The sequence below is a fragment of the Ictidomys tridecemlineatus genome, chromosome 7, assembly GCF_052094955.1.
Source record: "Ictidomys tridecemlineatus isolate mIctTri1 chromosome 7, mIctTri1.hap1, whole genome shotgun sequence".
In the NCBI taxonomy this organism is placed as follows: Eukaryota; Metazoa; Chordata; class Mammalia; order Rodentia; family Sciuridae; genus Ictidomys; species Ictidomys tridecemlineatus.
Window position 1 is genome coordinate 32,529,657 of NC_135483.1, and position 20,072 is coordinate 32,549,728.

Here is a 20,072-nt window from a genome sequence, read left to right on the forward strand (position 1 = left end):
GATATCAACACTAAATCAATACATAATAAAAGAATAAAAGATGCTCACCTTTTTAAACTATAGCTCTTTCCCTGAAAATACTGGAAATTACCTACTTTGTCATTTATAAAAGAGGGTGGATATGGGAGTTTTCTGTCAAGAATATAATTCCATCATCTTTATACAATTAGAACTTTTGCTCATTATTTAAAATTCACAACTACAAAAATGAGAATAAAATATCAGATGTCAGAATGCTTCAAGTTATTGAAGTTATTTTTCTTGCAGAAATTTTAATAATAAAAACTAAAAATATAAATTAGATACATGTGTATGGGTGTAGCAGATATTCTAAATTATATATATAAACTATATATAATCTATATTCAAGTTGTGATGCTGAAGTGTTGAAAAGGAATTTTGATGAGAGGTGGTAGTAATTATATATGTGTGTGTGTGTGTGTGTGTGTGTGTGAAGATATATATAATGATACTCCCTAGTTAGAGACTATTACCTTCATATTCTGCAGAAAACCTACAATCTAAAAGCAATCAGACAAAGAGAACAAAGCTACCCCCAACCCCCTAAATTTTTCCATTGCAGATTGCTGCCTTAACTAACATTTACTGTATTTAATTGTTCTCTAACTCTAATAAACAAGGTAGGTAGTTTTTACAGTAAATAAAGGAATCCCTCTACCCCACAAAGCACATTTTTTTCAGATTGCAGCACATCTAAAAGAGATAATAAATAAGATGTTACTGTACAATTTCTTTCATATCTCTTCTCTCAGATTTATTTTAAGATGGTAAATCTCCTAATCCTTGACACTCAATGTGCTGCAATAAATCTCACCATACTAATTAAAATTATTTGTATTCTCACAAATTTACTACTTTTCTCATCACAATGTAGTTCATTTTTACTATTTCAAGTCCAGTTTAAATGCTCATCACAGCTTCCATTTCTAAATTACTTCAGCATTCCAAACTTTTAATTTTTATATCTCTCCTTCCTACAATATATAAAACTTATAAAAGTCAAAAAAGAAGCATGCCATGATCATGCACTGAGGTATATTTATGTTTTATTATCCTTGTATTTTCCCCTCCAACATTTTAAAGGGTATAATGAGCTTTGTGCTTCTTTGAATTAAGGAGTCCATGTTTCAGTTACTTTACTCTCCAAACTCCAAATTTATTAAGCAGATTATATGAGGGGAGAATGAGATTATGTTTGAGAGGAAAGAGGAGAGAATGAGATTATTCTAGAGGGATATAAAGAAGGCAGCACTGTTAAAGTTCAAAATTTTCCCAGCATTAGCAAGGAGACAATGGTCAGAGAATCTGGAATTAAAATGAATTCCATATTGAGAAACTTTCCAACCGGAGACAAGCAATGGTTAAGATTCAGGTTGCAGTACCAGAGCAGCAGCTCACTGATGTGGCTAGACATTCTGGATATTAATACTGAAGCAGTCAGATTTCGCAGAAAGTCCTATTCCTTGACTTGATTTTAAGTAACCGTTCATCAGGAGCAGTAAATTGAATTATGGCCTTTAACTGTTCTGTGACAGGAGCACACCTGTGCTGGGAACTCTTGGTACAAGGCAACAGTTGAGACAGCCCAGTTGTTATGATAATGCCCTTCTCAAAAGGAGGTTCTGGTCTTAACCTAAGTTCAGATGCAAGCTGCCAGTAGTAGACAATTATGAGGGCAAGCTAATAATTATAATTGGGCTGCTGGTCTTCCATCTTAGTCCTATGTGCTTTGAAGAAGCTTTCTCACAGAAAACCCTTTTGATGTTAAAACTTACATAATAAATATGCTGAGCTAGCTCTGGGTCATTATATCGCCATCAGGGTGAAATATTCCACCTGGTCTCAGCTTTCTCACTATGTGTGTCTGTCGGTCTTTTCTAATACCCCAATCACCCATGCCTCGGCCAGTTTTCTGAATTAATGGTCATGCAGGTTGCAGTAACCACTGTATACTGGGACTTTTCAGTGAGGATCAATAAGGATTTAAAATTAGTGGACCTTTTTTGATTTTTCCTTTTTATTGGTTTCCAATTCTTTCTATTGATAAGTAAGAGTAAGTAAAGAAAAAGAATAATGACAGATATTTGTTAACCTGAAGACAAAGATACCTCAGAATCACATTAAATATATTATTGAAAAAATAAAGTGCAGAACAAAAATAAAGTGCATTTTACATTCAAGTTTGTAAACAGGAGTATGTCTGCTACCAAAGTATAATATATCAATTAAAAAATCAATCACCATAAACATAAAATTTAAATATTAGTTGTTGTAATTAAAACAATGGGGATGTCAAAAGAAATCATGGAAGGAGGAAAAAAAGATAGTTAAAAACAAATAATACTATGCAACATATTAAGGCAAACTTATAAGAACTGCATTAAATGTAGACACATGAATTAACAGTAAGTCTTGTAGGACTAAAAAAATAAATAAACAGAACCTTTAGGTGCTACAGGCACAGCTCAGTGGTAAAGTAATTGGTTAGCATGCATGAAGCCCTTGGTTAAATCCTCAACATCATAAAAAGAAAGGAAGGAAGGAGGAAAGAAAACCAACTTTACAACACTTTGAGAAGACCTTTTTTTTTTTGCAATGGGCTTGGGGGGTGAGGTGAGATAGAGTACTGGGAATTAAACTCAGCAGCATTTCCCACTGAGCTACATTCCCAGTCCTTTTTATTTATTTTTTTTACATTGAGACAGGATCTTACTAAGTTGCATAGGATCTCTCTCACTTGCTCAGGCTGGCTTCAAACTAGCAACTCTCCTGCCTCAGCCTACCAAGTCACTAGGATTGCAGGCATGCACCACCATGCCTGGCCAGAAGACTTAAATATAAGGACTCGGTGGAAATAAAAAAAATTACAAATGTTATACCATGCAAAAATAATGAAAATAAAAGCAACCATATAAATAGCAATATAAACCAAAGAAGGCCTTAAGGCAAAAAATATTCCTAGAGATAGAGAAATATTCTTTAAGGATAATTATCAGTCTGCTAGGAAAAATATAACAGTTCTAGATTTATATGCACCTAATAACTTCAAAGTACATATAGCAAAGTGTGATAAAGCTAAAAGAAACTAAAATATTCCACAATCCAGAGGAAAATTTCAACATATATCTCTCAACAACTGATGAAATAATCAGACAAAAGTTAGCAAAAGTGGAAAATTTGAAGAATGAAATTAATAAAGTTGACTTACTTGACATACAAGAGGTATGTAAAAATTATGTCAAAATAAATATTATTTAAAGAACATTTACCAAAATTGATCATATTATTATATAAAGAAAAAATAGCTATTCTAAAATTTCTTAATTATTCAGAGTCCATTCAGAAGTAGAATAATTCTAGGTATCTATCAGAGAATAGAAATTTAATAATGAACTCTGAAATATCCCACAGGTTAACAAAAACACCAGATTAAAAATTATCTAAATTTCCTTCTAAAGGAATGCAAAAAGTAAACAAATGAATATTGAAGAAAGTACAGAGAAACAATAAAAAGACGCATTGATAGAAGAAAAAACATACAACTAGAAAGTTAATGAAACAAAAAGTTGAATGCTTAAAAAGACAATAAAATTGATAAATGATTAGTAAGGCAGAATTATGAGGGGGGGAGGAAAAGAAACAACTTTTTAATATTGTGGAAAACAAGATACAAATAAACATCCAAAAGATATTAACTAGATAGATCATTATAATTAACAATTTTATGCAAATGAAATGAAAATATTAGGAGAAATTTTCAAATTTCAAGAAAAACATAACTAAGTTTAACAACAGAAGATCCCCATTTTGAATAGTTCAAATCTGGTAGAGAAACAAAATTCTACTATAAGACCTATACACAAGATAGTACTAGCCCTGATTACTTTAGTGGTGAATACTTCACAACACTTAAAGAAGAATTAACATTGATAAGGTACAAATTCTTCTACACAAATAAAAAAATGAGAGAATATTTCCAAACATTTTTCGAGTCCAGCATGACATTTATACCAAAGTACTCCAAGAAAAGAAAAGGTATTGAATAGAGAAAAGAAGGAGAATTCACTCTTTTAATTAATCTTATAATAAGGGCCAATGAGGATATTACCAAAAATTGTGGGGGGTGGGGGATAAAAGACAATCTTTCTCTTCTGTGTGAATATAGATGTAAAAATTCTATAAAATCAACAAAATAATTATAAAGATACAAAATGGGCAATGCATCTTGAGTTAGCTAAGTTTACTCCAGGAATTCAAGGTTGTCTTAACATTTGAAAAACAGTGTAATTTACCACACTAATAGAATGAAAAAGAAATGTCATGTGATAATATATATACATGGAAAAAAAGATAAAAAAAATTCAACATCCACTCAAGATTAAAAACTATTACCAACCTAAGGACAAAATAGACTTTCTTGATTCTCTTGGAATAACACAAAAATCTTAAAGCAAGCATTACTATAATGGGGAAATATTTAAAAGTGTTACCAGTATATGGAGAACAAAAGATAGATGCTAACCTCTACTTAATAATATAACTTTTATATAAGATTTTATTACAGAAATTAACCAAAGCTGTAAGAGAAAGAAAAACAAGTTAGGTATATTAATTTCAGGAAAAAGAATTTTCCATTATTTATGAAAAAGATAATGTTGTACATCAAAACTCAAAAGAGTACATTACTATTCAGAAATACATGTATATGGTATTTCCAATAAACATCCTGGATCAAATGTCTATCTACAAGGTAAGAGCAATTTTGGATCCTACTTCACACCATATTCAAAAAATAAATTCCAGATCAACTGTAGACTTAATGAGAAGAGTAAAACAATACTTTAGAAGAAAATACAGAAGCACATAAACTCTGAACTTGAAAAAGACAAAGATGCTTAAACAGATTACAACAACAACAACAGCACTAACCCTAACTAATAGAACCCAAAACTAAAAAAACATTAATATTAAAAACTTGTGTTGGCAAAAAAAAAAATCCCATTTAAGAATAAAAAGGCAATTGACAGAGTAGCATAATTTACAATATAGATGTCTAACAAAGAATTCAAGTCTATAGTTTTTAAAAATCACAAAACCAAAGCACTCTTATAAATCACAGTTAAAAAAAAAAGAAAACAAAATAAAACAAAAAAAACAGGGACATGTCAAGAAAAATGGGCAATAAATTTGACCAAGCACTTCATGAAAGAATATATGTAAATGGTCAGTTAATCTTAGAAAAGGTTTCAAGAGTAATGCAATGATGCACAATGAAAGAATACACTACACCCACTTGAATGGTGATGATGATGATGATGAAAAGCAATGAAAATACCAGATATAAATAAAAAATTTGGAGAAATTTGAACCTTCAATTGATGCTATAGGAAATATACATTGATATAAATTGGGAAACTGTCTAGCAATGTCTACTGTAATTGAATACAGCATGGTCTATTATCTATCTATTCTACAACTTGGTATATTTGTAGGAAAAAAAGAAAAAAAGAAACACATATTATGAAAAACCATGTATGAGAACATCCATAATGGCAATCTTAGGAATAGCCAAACCTGCAAATAAACTTTCCATCAACTGTAGAATGCCTAGATTGCTGTATATTAATAGAAATGAATACTTTATAGCAACAAAAATAAATTAACTGGGATTATATATGAGGATACTGATGCACTGCATAAACATGCTAGAAGAAAAAAAACAGATATGAAAATTACACATTGTGTGTAATTTCATTTCTATAAAATTCATACATGTGTTTTTCATTTATAAGAAGTTTAAAAACAAGGAAAACTATTCTATAAAATTTGAAGCCAGGAGATTGCTGTTACCTTGTCAAGGGGAATTATTACTTGAATTTTCTAAGAGGTAGGCTGGTAATGCTAGTAGTTTTCTATTTCTTGATTTGAGTGCTAGTTACATAGTGTTACACTATAAAAATTCACTCAAGGGTGTGTGTGTGTGTGTGTGTGTGTGTGTGTGTGTGTGTATGACTTATACATGGTTTTGTATGCATGCTATATATATGAGTAAAAAGTTTACCTTAAAATGTAGTTTGCTTCTAAGGATGGTCACGTAACTCATATTCCAACTAATTCTCCTCCCAGTAATAATTATAAATTGCCTAAAACATTTCAATTTCAAAAAGCTATTTAGATACTAGAAAACAAACAAGTACAGGCAGAAATTAGTGATATGACCCTTGAAATTTAAAAAAAAAAACAAAACTAGCTTTTTCCTGAGGATATTCCCTTTTTTGATTCAGTGGAGAAGATATATGGGTCAAGCAAAAAGCCTCAGTCTTATATAAGAGGAAACAGAAATAAGAATTCAGAGCTGTTGACATTGAGATGCAAATCCAGGAAGGAAGGACCTACAAGGCTCCCAAATTTTAAAGACCTAAATTAGAACAAAAAGAATCCTCCAAGCCTTGTCTAAATTGTGATCTGCAGAGGGAAAAACAAAAACAAATACAGCAGGAGAATAAGAGCTACAAGATTTCAGCAACATGCTGATGCAGAGTTTGCAGTTAAATTCTCACTATAATATAGGCGTTTAGAAAACATATTGAACTATTATTAGAAAGTCCATACCTTAGTAATAAGATCCACAAAATAGACTAACATCTATGCTTTAGAACTACAGAAAGACACACAAACAGAGTTTTCCTAATGTGTCTTCCACAGGACTCAGGTGATTTTTAAGTAATTTTTCTGTCTGCTGAAATTAAATGCAACATTCTTTACTAACCAGAGCCTCTAAAATATATTTAACACGATATCCAGCCTACAATAAAATAATTTTTTAATGAAAAGGGAAAATAAATATAAGTACATCCTCAGATGACTAAGATGTTAGAATTAGGAAACAAAAATTTTAAAATGAGTATTACAAATACATTAATTTATAGCATTTTATATATGTATAAATACATACACATTTACATATATAAACCCATGCATGTTTATATAACTCACATACATATAGGTTTATACAAATATTTGTATCTATATACCTACTTATACACATGGTAAAAGAAGTGAAATTTCAGGAAGGATATTGAAACTTGAAAAAACAAAATAAATATCTTAAAATTAAAAATGAAGTCTCTTTGGGGCCTAGGGAGTAGCTTAATGGGAAAGTGCATGTTTAGCATGCATGAGGCCTTCCCCATCACCAAAACTTTTTAAAAACAAAAAAGAGTATTTAATAAGATAATTCATAATTAGATTTCACAAATGCATGGACACAAAAATATCAGTGAACAACTGAGGAATAAGAGGAGGAAGATTAAAAAAATAAACAAAGGCTCAATAACATACAGAACGATGTCAAGAGGCCTTTGTACATTTAACTGAAGTCCCAGTAAGAGACATGAGAATGAGGTAGAAAATTATAAGACATAATGGCTTAAAAGTCCTCTAACTATCAGACAAAATGAAAAATCGTAATTATAAAATCATGTCTCTTTTATCTTCTACCTCTTAACAGCATCATTTTGGATTTATCATAATGATACAATGGTTTCTTTCCATTCATTTTTTTTCTAAAAACTAGTGGACATAAAAATATAATAAAAATGATGCTCTCTACCTTAACAATCAAAGTTGTGATAACATTATATTCTGAGTAAAGAATTCACATTTGAGAAGGCAGATGAATTTGGCTGATAGAATGAAGAATGAAATTAAAAGATGGGATATATGTTCATTGTGATGAAAATGGTTAATAACTTCAAATAATAAATTTGTAAATAACTTCTGTCATGTTAAAAAACTTTTTCCTCAAGACACTACAATTTTATCTGAATAACAGTAAATAATATATAACAAGAAAAATTTAAACATCAAAATAATATTCCAAAACAATCTGTGTGAAAAGGTAATGAAGTTTCAGACTAATGAATAAAAAGAAAAGTTATGTTAATATTTGAGATATTTCACCATCTTGAAAAGCAGCTCCACATATTTATTAATGCAAGTTAATTATCTGAACTCTGAGTCTTGAGTAGAAATTTTCAAAAATGCTTAATCAATCACTGTTTGAAATATGCACTGCTCCAACAATTTTTTAGCAATGACTAATTTCTTTCAGACTCTGTAGGAATGACTCTGTGACCATTTCTATAGATACTTGAATACATGAAATAATATTCTTATTTTGTTATATGCAAGAATACTGATGTAACATGAAGCTAGCTAGAGTGTACCAATCTTTTAATGTGGAAGATCATTCAATGTTTATAAAAGTTTCCTGGAGTCTTCATCTCAAATTCTAAAAATATTTAAATTATCAATAAGATACATAAAATGATTACTTTTAGAATGATTTTTATTATTTCCTTATATATTAATAAGAATTATAAATTACTAATATTCATGTAAATAATATACTGCTTTAAATCACTTGAATCTATAAATTTAAAATAGAAATTATGAGTGAAAAGAAAGTAATTTCAACATTACCATTTCTTCATTTTAAATTCCAATAAATATTTATGTACATTAAATGAACTCATAATGATATTCATAGTATTGTAGGTTGGATTACAAAACACACTATAATGTAAATGTAGGGAATACATGAATGATTGTAACATCCACTTTTTTTTTGGATTGTAACTTTTCATACATGTTGAATCAAGTATGTTCATGATCATGATCTTTGCCAACATGTAATATACTCATAGATAAATGCAATATTACTCTCTCCATGGGGGAAAAACCCTAAAGGAGGTTCATGTCACCAAAGAAGTTTTAAAATTAAGATATTTAAACTTTAGAAAGGGCAAAGGGGAGAGAGAGAAAAGAACAGGGCAAGGGGGTAGGAATGATGGTGGAATGAGTTAGACATTATTACCCAAAAAAGCTAATCCCAAAAAACCAAATTACCAAATGTTTTCTTTGATATGTTGATGCTAATTCATAATGAGAATGGAGGGTGGAGCATGAGAGTAATGGAGAAACTTAAGATAGGGAAAAAGGGAGGGAGGGTTATGGGAGTAAAAAAGATGGTGGAGTGAGATGGACATCATTACCCTAACTACATGTAAAAGACACAAATGGTGTGAAAATATTTTGTGTACAACCAGTGTCTTGAAAAAATCATGCTCTATATGTGCAATATGAAATGAATTGCATTCTGCCATCATGTATAATAAATTAGAATAAATTAAAAAGATATTTATCCATATCCGTACTTGTACCTGCCACTTATGATCAACATATATTTAGCCAATGATAAAGTTTTTAATATTTTTTCAATTGTTAAATGTTATTTCCTATTCATTATTCCTTTTATGTGTATGTACATGTTTTTAAATCTCCTTAGGCCTATACATTGCTTATAAACTGTCAGATGTTAGTTGTAGTAAATGACAATATAATACAATGCATGGAGCAATATGTTGCCCAGGAGCAAATATAGTACTATTGATCAATAAATAATAAAAAAGTCATTTTAGTAATGGAAAAATATTAACAGCTTCAAGAATAATTAAATTAATTGCAGGAAAATCCAAGACACATACAGTAACCTAGAAAATACCTCATTGTTTCTTCCATCCACTATTCCCAAATGACTAGGGAGAAAAAAATTAATACTCTCTTTTAAAAGTTTCAGGTATTGACAGTCCTCAAACCTACTAATTATTGCTATCATAAGTGGAGTAGGTGGGAAAAAAAAGCCAGTCCTATAAGAAAGGATAGTGATGATTAGCATGAGTAGCCTAGAAACTAAAACTATAAGAACTAGTACATAACAGCTTATACTTGTTATGTTCAACCCATTATCCTACAGGGTAATTTAGAAAGAATGAATGGAAAAGATGATTGTGGCCAGAAAAAATAATATTAGTTTCACAAAATCTGTTACATTTTTATAATTATTCCAACCAATGGTGTTGTAAGGGAACCTACAAATATGGGTCAATGGTATTTACTGTATGGGGAGTCTGAAAGTGAGTAGGGTAGCACTATTATTCAATTAATACCATTCAAGTGTATGAGATTACATTTAGTAAAAATAAAACTCCAATCAACAGATTATTTTTAAAGAAGCAAAATATTTCTTTAGGTGTTGCTGTGACTAACTAAATATTCCATAAGACCAATCTTCTGCTCTTAATTCTATACTTATCATTATACACATAATTTAGCCCCCCCATTCACCAGGAAGGTTTAATCCATTATACACAATAGTTAATTGTTATGGTGCCAGGTACCTTGCCATAATTAATAAATGACACAGCATTTGTGCTAATAAGTGGACATTTCGGAATTTTAGTTAATGCCAATTGGTCTTTCAGTATTGGACAAAAAATGTTGCTAAATCAGATTCCGTGAAAAGTAAACTACTCCATGAATACTATCCAAATCAGCAATTATCTACCTTATCTTTCAATAATAGATTCATTAGAATCTATTATTGTGAGTGCAAAGAGCCAACAATGTCACTTTTCAATATAGAAAAATTTTATGAGGTTATGTTAAACTTCTCTGGACTGATGCAATTATATTAGTCAGACTATATATAATCCAAGGTAAAATCTAAACACTAATAATCATAACAAGAACAATGACAATAATATCAGTTTATGTTCTTGAAATTAATTCATTCTTCTAACCACCTGGTAAGGTAGGTATTATTATTTCCATTTATAAATGAGGAAGCTGAGGCATAGAGAGATCATCTGCCTCAAGTTATTCAACTCAAAAGTTTAAGAATCAAAATTTAAACTCAGCCTGAAATTAAAGTTCATAATTTCAAACAGTATGCTATACTTGCTACCAATAATAGGCATAAAATACTTGAGACAATGAAAGTGAAAATCACTAATTTGAGTATCTACAGCTACACAAACTCTACTTTATTAGCTATATCATCCCTATATTTAAGATTCTAAGAATAAGGATTTAAACATAACTATACTTATTTAGTCCACAGCATCCAAAATAGAATGATTAAGCCCTTAAATACTGTGATGAGTAAAAGCTATAGGTATAACCTTATGTTACTGTCTCAAATAATTGAAAAGCTTTAATTGTAGCTATGAAAACACTAACAGATACTTCTTAATACCCATAACTAGAACTTTAAATTCAGTCAGAAATATGCTCAAGATTAGAAAAACTCAATGAAAGAACACATTTTGCTGAAAACTTACTTTGCAACCTCCGCGTTGGGCTCTCTCCATGGAGTTGTCTTCGTGGCATATACGGAGAAGGATGGGGAAGTGGCAATGAAGAGACATCATGGGTCTGAAGTTTGTACCAATGTGGTTCATCATCTAATAATGCTGTTTCTAATTCAATTAAAATCTAAAAATACAAGAGACAAAGGACTGTTATAATATGCCAATAGTAAGGAAATTCTCCTAAGTGGTCTTATAACTTTTATAATAACTATAATAGTAATACTGTTAAATCAAAACCAAAATCATTTATATGGCATTTTCCAGTAAATAGATGGAAATGGAGAATATCATGCTAAGTGGAATAATCCAGGCTGAGAACATAAAGGGTCAAATGTTCTCTCATATGTGAAACTAAAACAAAATAAAGAAGCAGGGATCAGATATCATAAAGATAGAGGGAAGATCAGTGGATATCAAGAAAGAGAAGAGGGACAAGAAAGGAAAAGTAAGGCAGAATAAATTTGACAAAATTAAGTTATGTGCACACAAAATATGCCACAGGGAATTTCACCTATACTAGTGTGAATAGCACCAATCAAGGTTGGAAAAAATGGAGGATCAGTAGAGTGAAGGTAGGAAGGAGAGGGTGACAGGAACAGTGACTACAATGGAGTGGGTCATACCATGCATGTATGATTTTGTCATGATGAACTCAGCTACTATGTATAATTATAATGAAAGTAAGTAAGTAAATAACAATGTAATATAGATATTTCAAAATTATCAATATATTTTGATAATAACTAAGATAATTCTTTCTAACTTCTTAGTGATTTAAAAGTTTTAAATATCTAAGATATTTATTTCATAGACCCTTCACTACCCAAATGCTAGAGGCTACTAAATTTGCCACGACATAAATAATAATTTTACTTTTAAAATGTCTGCAATAATAATGTATGCGCACATTATTTTCTAATTTAAAAAGTTTTCTTTTTTATCTTCACTAGTATAACCTCACTAGAATTCATAAATGAGGAGAGAAAAATTAATTTCAAGCACCTGTGTGTTAAGAACCATGCTTTATTTTCTATATCTTAATTGTCAGAAAAAAAAAATCTACAATTTGATCTTACAGACCAGAATACCAAGACCTAAGAAAGATTAAAAGAACTTGTCTAAGATCACACCAGCCCATAAGAGAAAAAGGCAAAATGCATTCATTTGTCTTACTCAAAACTGTGTACACTGTACCATCACGCTAAGGATTAAAGTAACACTAAACATCACACTATACCTCATAAAAAAAGTACAATTATCACCTGTCAATTGAAAAAAAAAAACAGAAAAGGAAAAAAAGCAAGGAGCTTTTAATGTAAACCATATTATATGAATGTTTTTTAAATTGCAAAAGAAATCAGAATGTAGATATAAATTATTCTTTTACAGTGTTACATAATTTTGAGTGTTTGCACTTGTGTTAGTGAGACCTGCAACATAAAAATAAATTGCTGTACTATTTAGCTACAGGAATAAAGAGCAAAATGAGCAAGTTATTATTTCATGCTGTCCAAACTTTCCCTAATTATTTTTAGAATTGCATGCAGTATGTTCCAAATGTTTACACGCAGAGACACAAACAACATATTTATTTAATCCTCATATAAACCTTAGTTTGCCCAGTTTGCAGTATTATTTTCACTTGGATAAAGAGAAAATTGAAGCACAGCTAGGTTAAATAACTTGCTCAAGGATGCAAGGCCAGGAAGTGGCAGTGCCAAGTATGTAGACCTAGGCAGCTGGCTTCAGAATTTCCGCTCAGAACTGTATTACCCTTCTTCCCACATTGGTTTACTTTGGTTTCTTAGCTAACAACATTCATTTCTAAATTTCTGTTGACTATTGTTTTTCCCATGAGATTACCAATTAATTCACTCAGAAAAACCAAACATTGGAAAAGGCTGGAAAGTAGATAACTTAGCATGCTAATAGCTGGAGAACTGCTTCTTATGATGCTCCTCTCTAATATATTTATCACCTTACAATTAAACATATTTTTTCAAGTACAAAGACAATTGAGCCAGGCTTTTTTTGAAAGTTATCATTGGTTCCCATTATCCCAGGATAAATCAAAATTTAATATATTATATTAAATGATATGATCTGGTTTTAGTTTAACACACAAGTCTCATTTCTAACCACTTTTCCTTCCAATCTCAATGTGGTTGCCCCAAATTCCCTCAGCCTTGTTGTCTTGTTATTCCCTTGCAGGAATTTCACTTCTCTTGATTTTGCCACATTCCAGTTCTCATGGAACCTTCCTTTGACACTTCTGAAGTGTCACACTACTGAATTAGGTATTCCTTTTGTAGTTTCCCTCTTTCAGCAGTTGGCGCGCTATATTATAATTGTCATTCAATTGTCTGAATCCCCAGTGCATTGTAAATTCCCTAATATGAAGTGACATGCCTTATTCATCTTTGAAATCTCAGACCTTAATACAGTGTCTTCTACATTAAAAACTAATCCATGAATAAATGATTGAACTACTTACTAGTGGTACATTTGGTTCAATAATAAAATATACATGATTATATAAAGCAAAGCACTTTGTGAAATAGAAACATTCTATCATTCAACTGAGATCTCTGTAGTAAGAATAAGCAGTAAAAACTATCACATAATATTTATTTATTTATGCACATATTTATTTTTGAAATGGGGAGTCAGTATGTTGCTCTGATTAGCCTTGAACTCCTATGCCTTAGCTTCCCTAGTAGCTGGGAGTATAGTTGTGCACCATCACCAGCATGCTAAGCTTTAATAAAAAATAATTTAGAGCCATTGTTTTCTATGCTATCATTTTATTTTAAAGTAGTAAGTAGCAAAATTCATTATATTAAATTAAAAAATTATGCTTACTTATTCATGTTTGAAATATAAAAATTTACTCATAGTCATTTAGAATAACATAAATAATGTGAACTTTAAATAATTTCAGGTACCTCTCCTAAAAATTCACTTTCTTCCTCTCTAACTCGAGCTTGATCCCAAAGGGTAATTTCCAGCATTCGTTCTCGAAATTCTCTTCGATGAACTGGAGAATAAATGAATGTTTGGTTCCATTTGGGTTCCAATGTTTTTTTAACCGTTTTTGTTCTTCTCTTGTTTTTATCACTAGGAAAGAAAAGAATATATAAACTTATATAAAACCCTGTTCACCCTAAGATTTATTAATTTAAAATTTCTCAGGGGAGAAGTGAAATTCTATCACAAATTTGTCATACTGCAAATACTATTATCTTTAAAACATTTTTAAAATTTATAAGATGTATAATTATGCCATACTTAAAAGTATGACAATAATATCAGGAATTCAATTTTTTCCAAAGCCCAACAATTGAAAATATAATCTCTCAAAATGTAAATAAGATAAATAAATAAAAATAATGTAAATAATGGATAATCTTAACTCTAAATTTTTTTAACTTATTTCTCTATTGGAAACCTTCAAAATGGTAATTAACCAGTAAAATTATACATAGTATTCATTTAAACTGCTGACATATAATTGTATAAAAATAAGAGTAAATTGCAATGTACATATCATATCCAGATAGTTCAGTTAATAAGCAATTTATATGCATTTTATAAAGTTACTTCCTTATATACAAGAAATACCATTTGCTTGTTCAACATACCATGTCTTCTAAAATATTGAAAATTGTTTCTATGTAAACTAGCTACAATATATAGGCTGGAAATACAAGAGGATCATCTGGACAGATGAAACTTACAGTTTCATACTTATTTTGATGGCATATTTTTATCATGTTTTAAACAGCACATCACTATTTGCATGTATATTTAAAAATATACACATGCTGTACCATATTATATTGTGGTACTATGTATATATATATACACATCCCCTATGGTATATCTCCATCCTCTTTGGAGATCACTATTCTATTTATTAAGGAAGACCAAAAACTGGGTAGAAATAGAGAAAATCATCTAGGAAGTAAACTTTAAACTAGGGGAGCCTATTTAAAATGAGAAGTGGACAAAAAAATGAACTCCAATTAGAATAATATTAACGCTTCAAATTCTCTCAGCACAGCACTGTTCTAAGAATACTGTTGTTATGGTTTAGATCTTAAATGTCCTCCAAAAGCACAATGTTAAAAGCTTGGTACCTTGTTGATGGCCTATGGGTGGTGGAAATTGTGGGAGGCAGGGCTTAGATGGAAGATTTGAGCTCATTGAGAGAATGACCTTGAATGGGATTTGGGGATTCTGGCTGCTGGTCCTCCCCCCTGCTCCTTCCTAGCCACCATGAGGTAAGCAGCTCTGCTCAAAGAGGCACTCCCTGTCATGATGTTCTCTCTTACCACAGGCCCAAAGTGACAGGACCAAGTGACCATATACTGAAACCATAACCAAAACATATCTTTCCTCCTTTTAAGTTGTTTATCTCAGATATTTTGTCACAGCACAGAAAGCTGAGTAATACAGCTAGGAAATAAATAGGACAAAGAACAAAGAAAGGCTAAACATCTCTGAAAAAAAAGAAGTTACACAACTTCTTTTAGGAATATTAAGTTTTAATATAGATTTGACTTGCATAATAAAATTATTATTTCCAGAGCATTATATGTAACATGAGAGAAAGCTGCCTTTAGGTACACTGATAATGAATTTGTTAATACACACAAACACACACACACACACACACACACACACACACACAGAAAATATAATATACAATGTATCGTTACAAATTTTGAAAGCACTGTATGAAACTAAATTTGCAAACCCACCTAGATTTTATTGCTATACATGAAAAAGAAGTCATATTATATATACATATATATGTATATATATAGGATGTAAGAATAACTAAATAAAAGGAATGCATGTTAAGCATCACTAATACAAAAATATAATATATGAAATGCTCCAAAATCCATTCTGTTTTGAATTTTGACATGATGCCACGAATGGACAATTCCACACCAAAATTATTGTAAACATTGTACAGAATGACCTTCAGGCTATGTGTACAAAGCTTATAGGAAATTGAAATGAAATTTTGTATTTAGACTTCGGTCATATTCCCAAGATGACTCTTATATATATGCAAATATTCAAAAACATTCTGATATCTGAAACACTCCTGATCCCAAGCATTTTGGATAAGGGATACTCAACTTGTAATAACAAAGACAATGATTAATGCTCTTTCTCCCCACTTCCTTCATTTAAATTGTTAACAAATGTTCATTTAGCATCCACATAAATTCCATCCATGAAAAAACAAATTTTGAGACCTTATCAAAAGACATAGTTCCTACCAGAAGACCAGGAAGGAAATATTTAATATGAGCTGACTATCTAATTTAAATGGTTTACACTAAAATCTGAAAGGAGAGGAGAATAAGCCAAGAACTTTCTTTTCAAGAACTGAAAAGAACCCTCAAAGAATGACCATTTTATACAGGATTTCTTTAATGGGTAGAAAGGGAAAAAGATAATTTCTAAATTTCCTTACAAACCTAACCTCTATTATTAGCTCAATAGAGCTATTTAGTGTATGCCCAAGCACCAATTCATAAAAAGAACCATGAAAAAATAACTTTATTTTCAGCAAGTTAAAAACAATGAGTTTTACTTTCTTTTAGATTTATAATCAAAGCCTCCAGAATCATATCATGATATAAAGTCAAGCACTGAAAAAGTGCTAAAACTACTTAAAAACCAAAATCAGTTAGAATCTATGAAGATGTTCAAGACAGCAGTTACAGATTTTTAACTATAGTCAAAATTTTGTAAAAATAAAATAGAGTTAAAGCTTTTTTTATTTATCTTTATGCAATCAGCACTTTCGCTTTCCATTTGCCTTATTAATAGCATGTTTTTATGTGGTGTTTGAAAGAAAGAAATATATATTGGTAACCAAATTTACTTCAAGATATTAGAAAGAGTGCATAGTATTCCCAGTTATTTTTTATAGCACTAGTAAGTTATGCACTGTAGTAATTTTCTAATAGCTCAACTGAGATTCTAGAGTAGATTTCTTTGTGTACCTTCATTTGCTCCTCCACAAAATCTTACCAACAACAACAACAAAAAAAGCATGAATTGTTTTCTATGTTCATCTGTTCAAGCACTTCTCCCTAAAATATTGCCAGGAAAAGTGAAATTTATAACCAAAGCACAAATATTCCTTTATTTATGTTTAGTGTTTATAAATTGTGTCAACAGCGAAAAAAAAGTTGACAGAATAAGTTAACTGTCAACAATAATGTTTCTAAGTTAAGCAGAGAATTCTTCTTTAGAAATAAAACCCTAACACAATGCATTCAACAAAGACAGCTACAAAATTTACGTAACTGTAACAATTATCAAAGACTGATAAACTAACAAAAAATTCAGATGAGATATAATCTCAGAAAAAAAAATTAAAATGTCTCTCAAATTCCTTGATATTAGAACTGGGGCTGGGGCTCAGCCGTAGCACTTGCCTGACATGTGTGAGGCACTGGGTTCGATTCTCAGCACTGCATATAAATAAAAAACAAATAAATAAAGGTCTATCAACAACAACAAATTTTTTTTTAATTCCTTGAAATTAAAAAAAAAGAAAAAAATGATATATTTAGAATTTAAGGGACTGGATAAGGAGGACTACCTCACCATTTTAACTTCTATCTGCTCAGAAAGAAGGAAGAGAGGTTGTATAATAAGTAAAAAATAAAAATTTTTTAAAAAGGCACATCAAAAAAGAAATTCGATAATTTGATAGAAGTTTGGCATCTTTAAAAAAATGTTTCTCTTTAAAGATTTGAATTAGTAGAAACGAAAGTCATGTGTGTGTATAAAAACATGATAATGTAGCACTTCCTATACATTTTTATCATGGCATATCAACAATGCTTAGGGTAACAAATCCTACTACTGTAAGAAGTCATATGACTTCACTACCAGGATGATAGGCTAATCTGGCTGTGACATCTGGCATTCACCTGAAGTCTAGACTTACACAAAGCTATGAAGTCTAGGCTCTAATTACGAATGTCCTTTTGTCTCTTACAGTTCAACATATATCTCTCTCCAAAAGATAATCTAATTGGTTAGAGAACAATTTTCTTCAAGTTAACTTTATAAAGTAAAATTATATGGCAAATAGTTTCTAATAACCAGATGTTATGACACCTTGATATGTTATGAGGAATTTGTTTTACAATTCTCACTTCAAAATATATATCAAATAAACCGTAAGGATTTTATTAATCATTTGCTTTCTTTTGTCCTTTTCTTTGCTGAGATTGTTGTTGAGATAATACTTTGACATACAAATGAACCCTAATGAACTTTGTATTTGAACTAAAAAGAAAATTAGAATCTGAAAAGGTATGAACATGTTTAGGATCACATCTGTGTGCAGCCTCTTCTGACCTGAGAAAAATGACCTGCTCTTGAGAGCACTCTGCCTTGGAAACCAGGAGAGGCAATAGCTGAGGAAAGGGTAATTAGTATCATTACATTCTCCTTGTTTTAATGATCCCAACTGCAGAGACCCTTTCATTTTTACATGCCTAAAATTAAAAAGATTAGATTATTTTGATATTCCTCCAATTCTAAACCTCTATTTAAATGGAGGCAGACAATATCATTTATGTTGACTAAAATCAAAACAAATAATACTTGAAGAAACTGAAACTGAGTCTAGTGGGTTTCCTTGTTAATATGGGGTAATGAAATGCACTTGTTAATTTTGTGGAATAGAGTGAAACAATATCATGTAATAGGAGGTATAAATTGTAGACAAATATGAATATTTTTAGGATCATTTTCAACTTTTGTCTCTAGAGTTTGGATAAAAATTTGACTTTGAGGGTTATAAATTTTAATGATTTTGATAAATAAATACATGTTATTCAAAAACAATTCACACATGCTTAAAATAAATATTTAATAATATATAATGCATATTTAATCCACATTTAAGAATAATCTCAAATACATAATTGGCATTATTCTGATTACTAAGAATGATTATGTTTATGTTAGATTTCAAAAGTATCTGATTGGTATAATACAAAAACATAAATAATATAGAATTCAAACACTCATTTGCTATTAATATTTTCCCACTTATTTCCGAGAATATCTATTTTATTTCATATCCCTACCTTCTGTCTGGAAGAAAGTAAATTTTAACATAAGGATTCCTTGGTCGCCCATCTTCCCGGGAGGGGAGATCCTTTGCTCCCAGAATTGTAACTATTAATTGGTGACCAACCTTGTCAAACCATAGTTTTATCTGAAAAGCAAAAATATTCATTTATCAGCTCAAACATGTACTGCCAATACATGTTTACATTTCTAATATCTTCACACCATTGTCTTTCACTAACATTAACACAAAATATAAATTTCATTTTAGTTTATTATAATAACATCAATGAATAAAAGAATTTGTTCATATATTTTGTTTTAATTGATAAATCACTCAGACTGCTTATTATCCTAATTCTTTATTAATATTCACATAATAATTATACTATCATAATTAAAGAGCAATATGATCAATGCTCTGTTTTCTAAGCAAGAATCATTATAGTTCATTTTGTTTCCCCTATAATGAGTTTAGAATAAATCCTCAAAACGAATTGAGAAGATAGTAACTTATTTATGTGATATTCATAGGTTATTTTCAAGTAAATGTTTCATGTTATTCCACAGCAAGACATTTCAAAGATTGAGCAAAGAGGATTTAATAGTAGCTTTGGTCAATTGATTCCTCCAGTTCACATTTAAAGCTTTAATAATTTTTAAATTTTTTTTTTACTTTTTCATACATAAAGTTCCTGTGTCTTTAGTGAAGTAAAT

At 30.3% G+C, this 20,072-nt stretch overlaps 1 protein-coding gene across 49 annotated transcripts in view; it reads right to left on the reverse strand.

Annotated features, from left to right (window-relative positions):
- Rims2 (regulating synaptic membrane exocytosis 2) overlaps window positions 1-20,072 on the reverse strand; it is a 559,411-nt gene that overhangs the window by 225,296 nt on the left and 314,043 nt on the right. For all 49 annotated transcript variants that reach the window (XM_005316267.4, XM_005316266.4, XM_021724861.3 and 46 more), the window contains 3 exons: window positions 19,373-19,503; window positions 14,180-14,351; window positions 11,205-11,358 (listed from right to left, as the gene is read on the reverse strand). In XM_005316267.4, coding sequence (XP_005316324.2) covers window positions 11,205-11,358; window positions 14,180-14,351; window positions 19,373-19,503 — 457 coding nt within the window. The remainder of the gene's footprint in view (window positions 1-11,204; window positions 11,359-14,179; window positions 14,352-19,372; window positions 19,504-20,072) is intronic.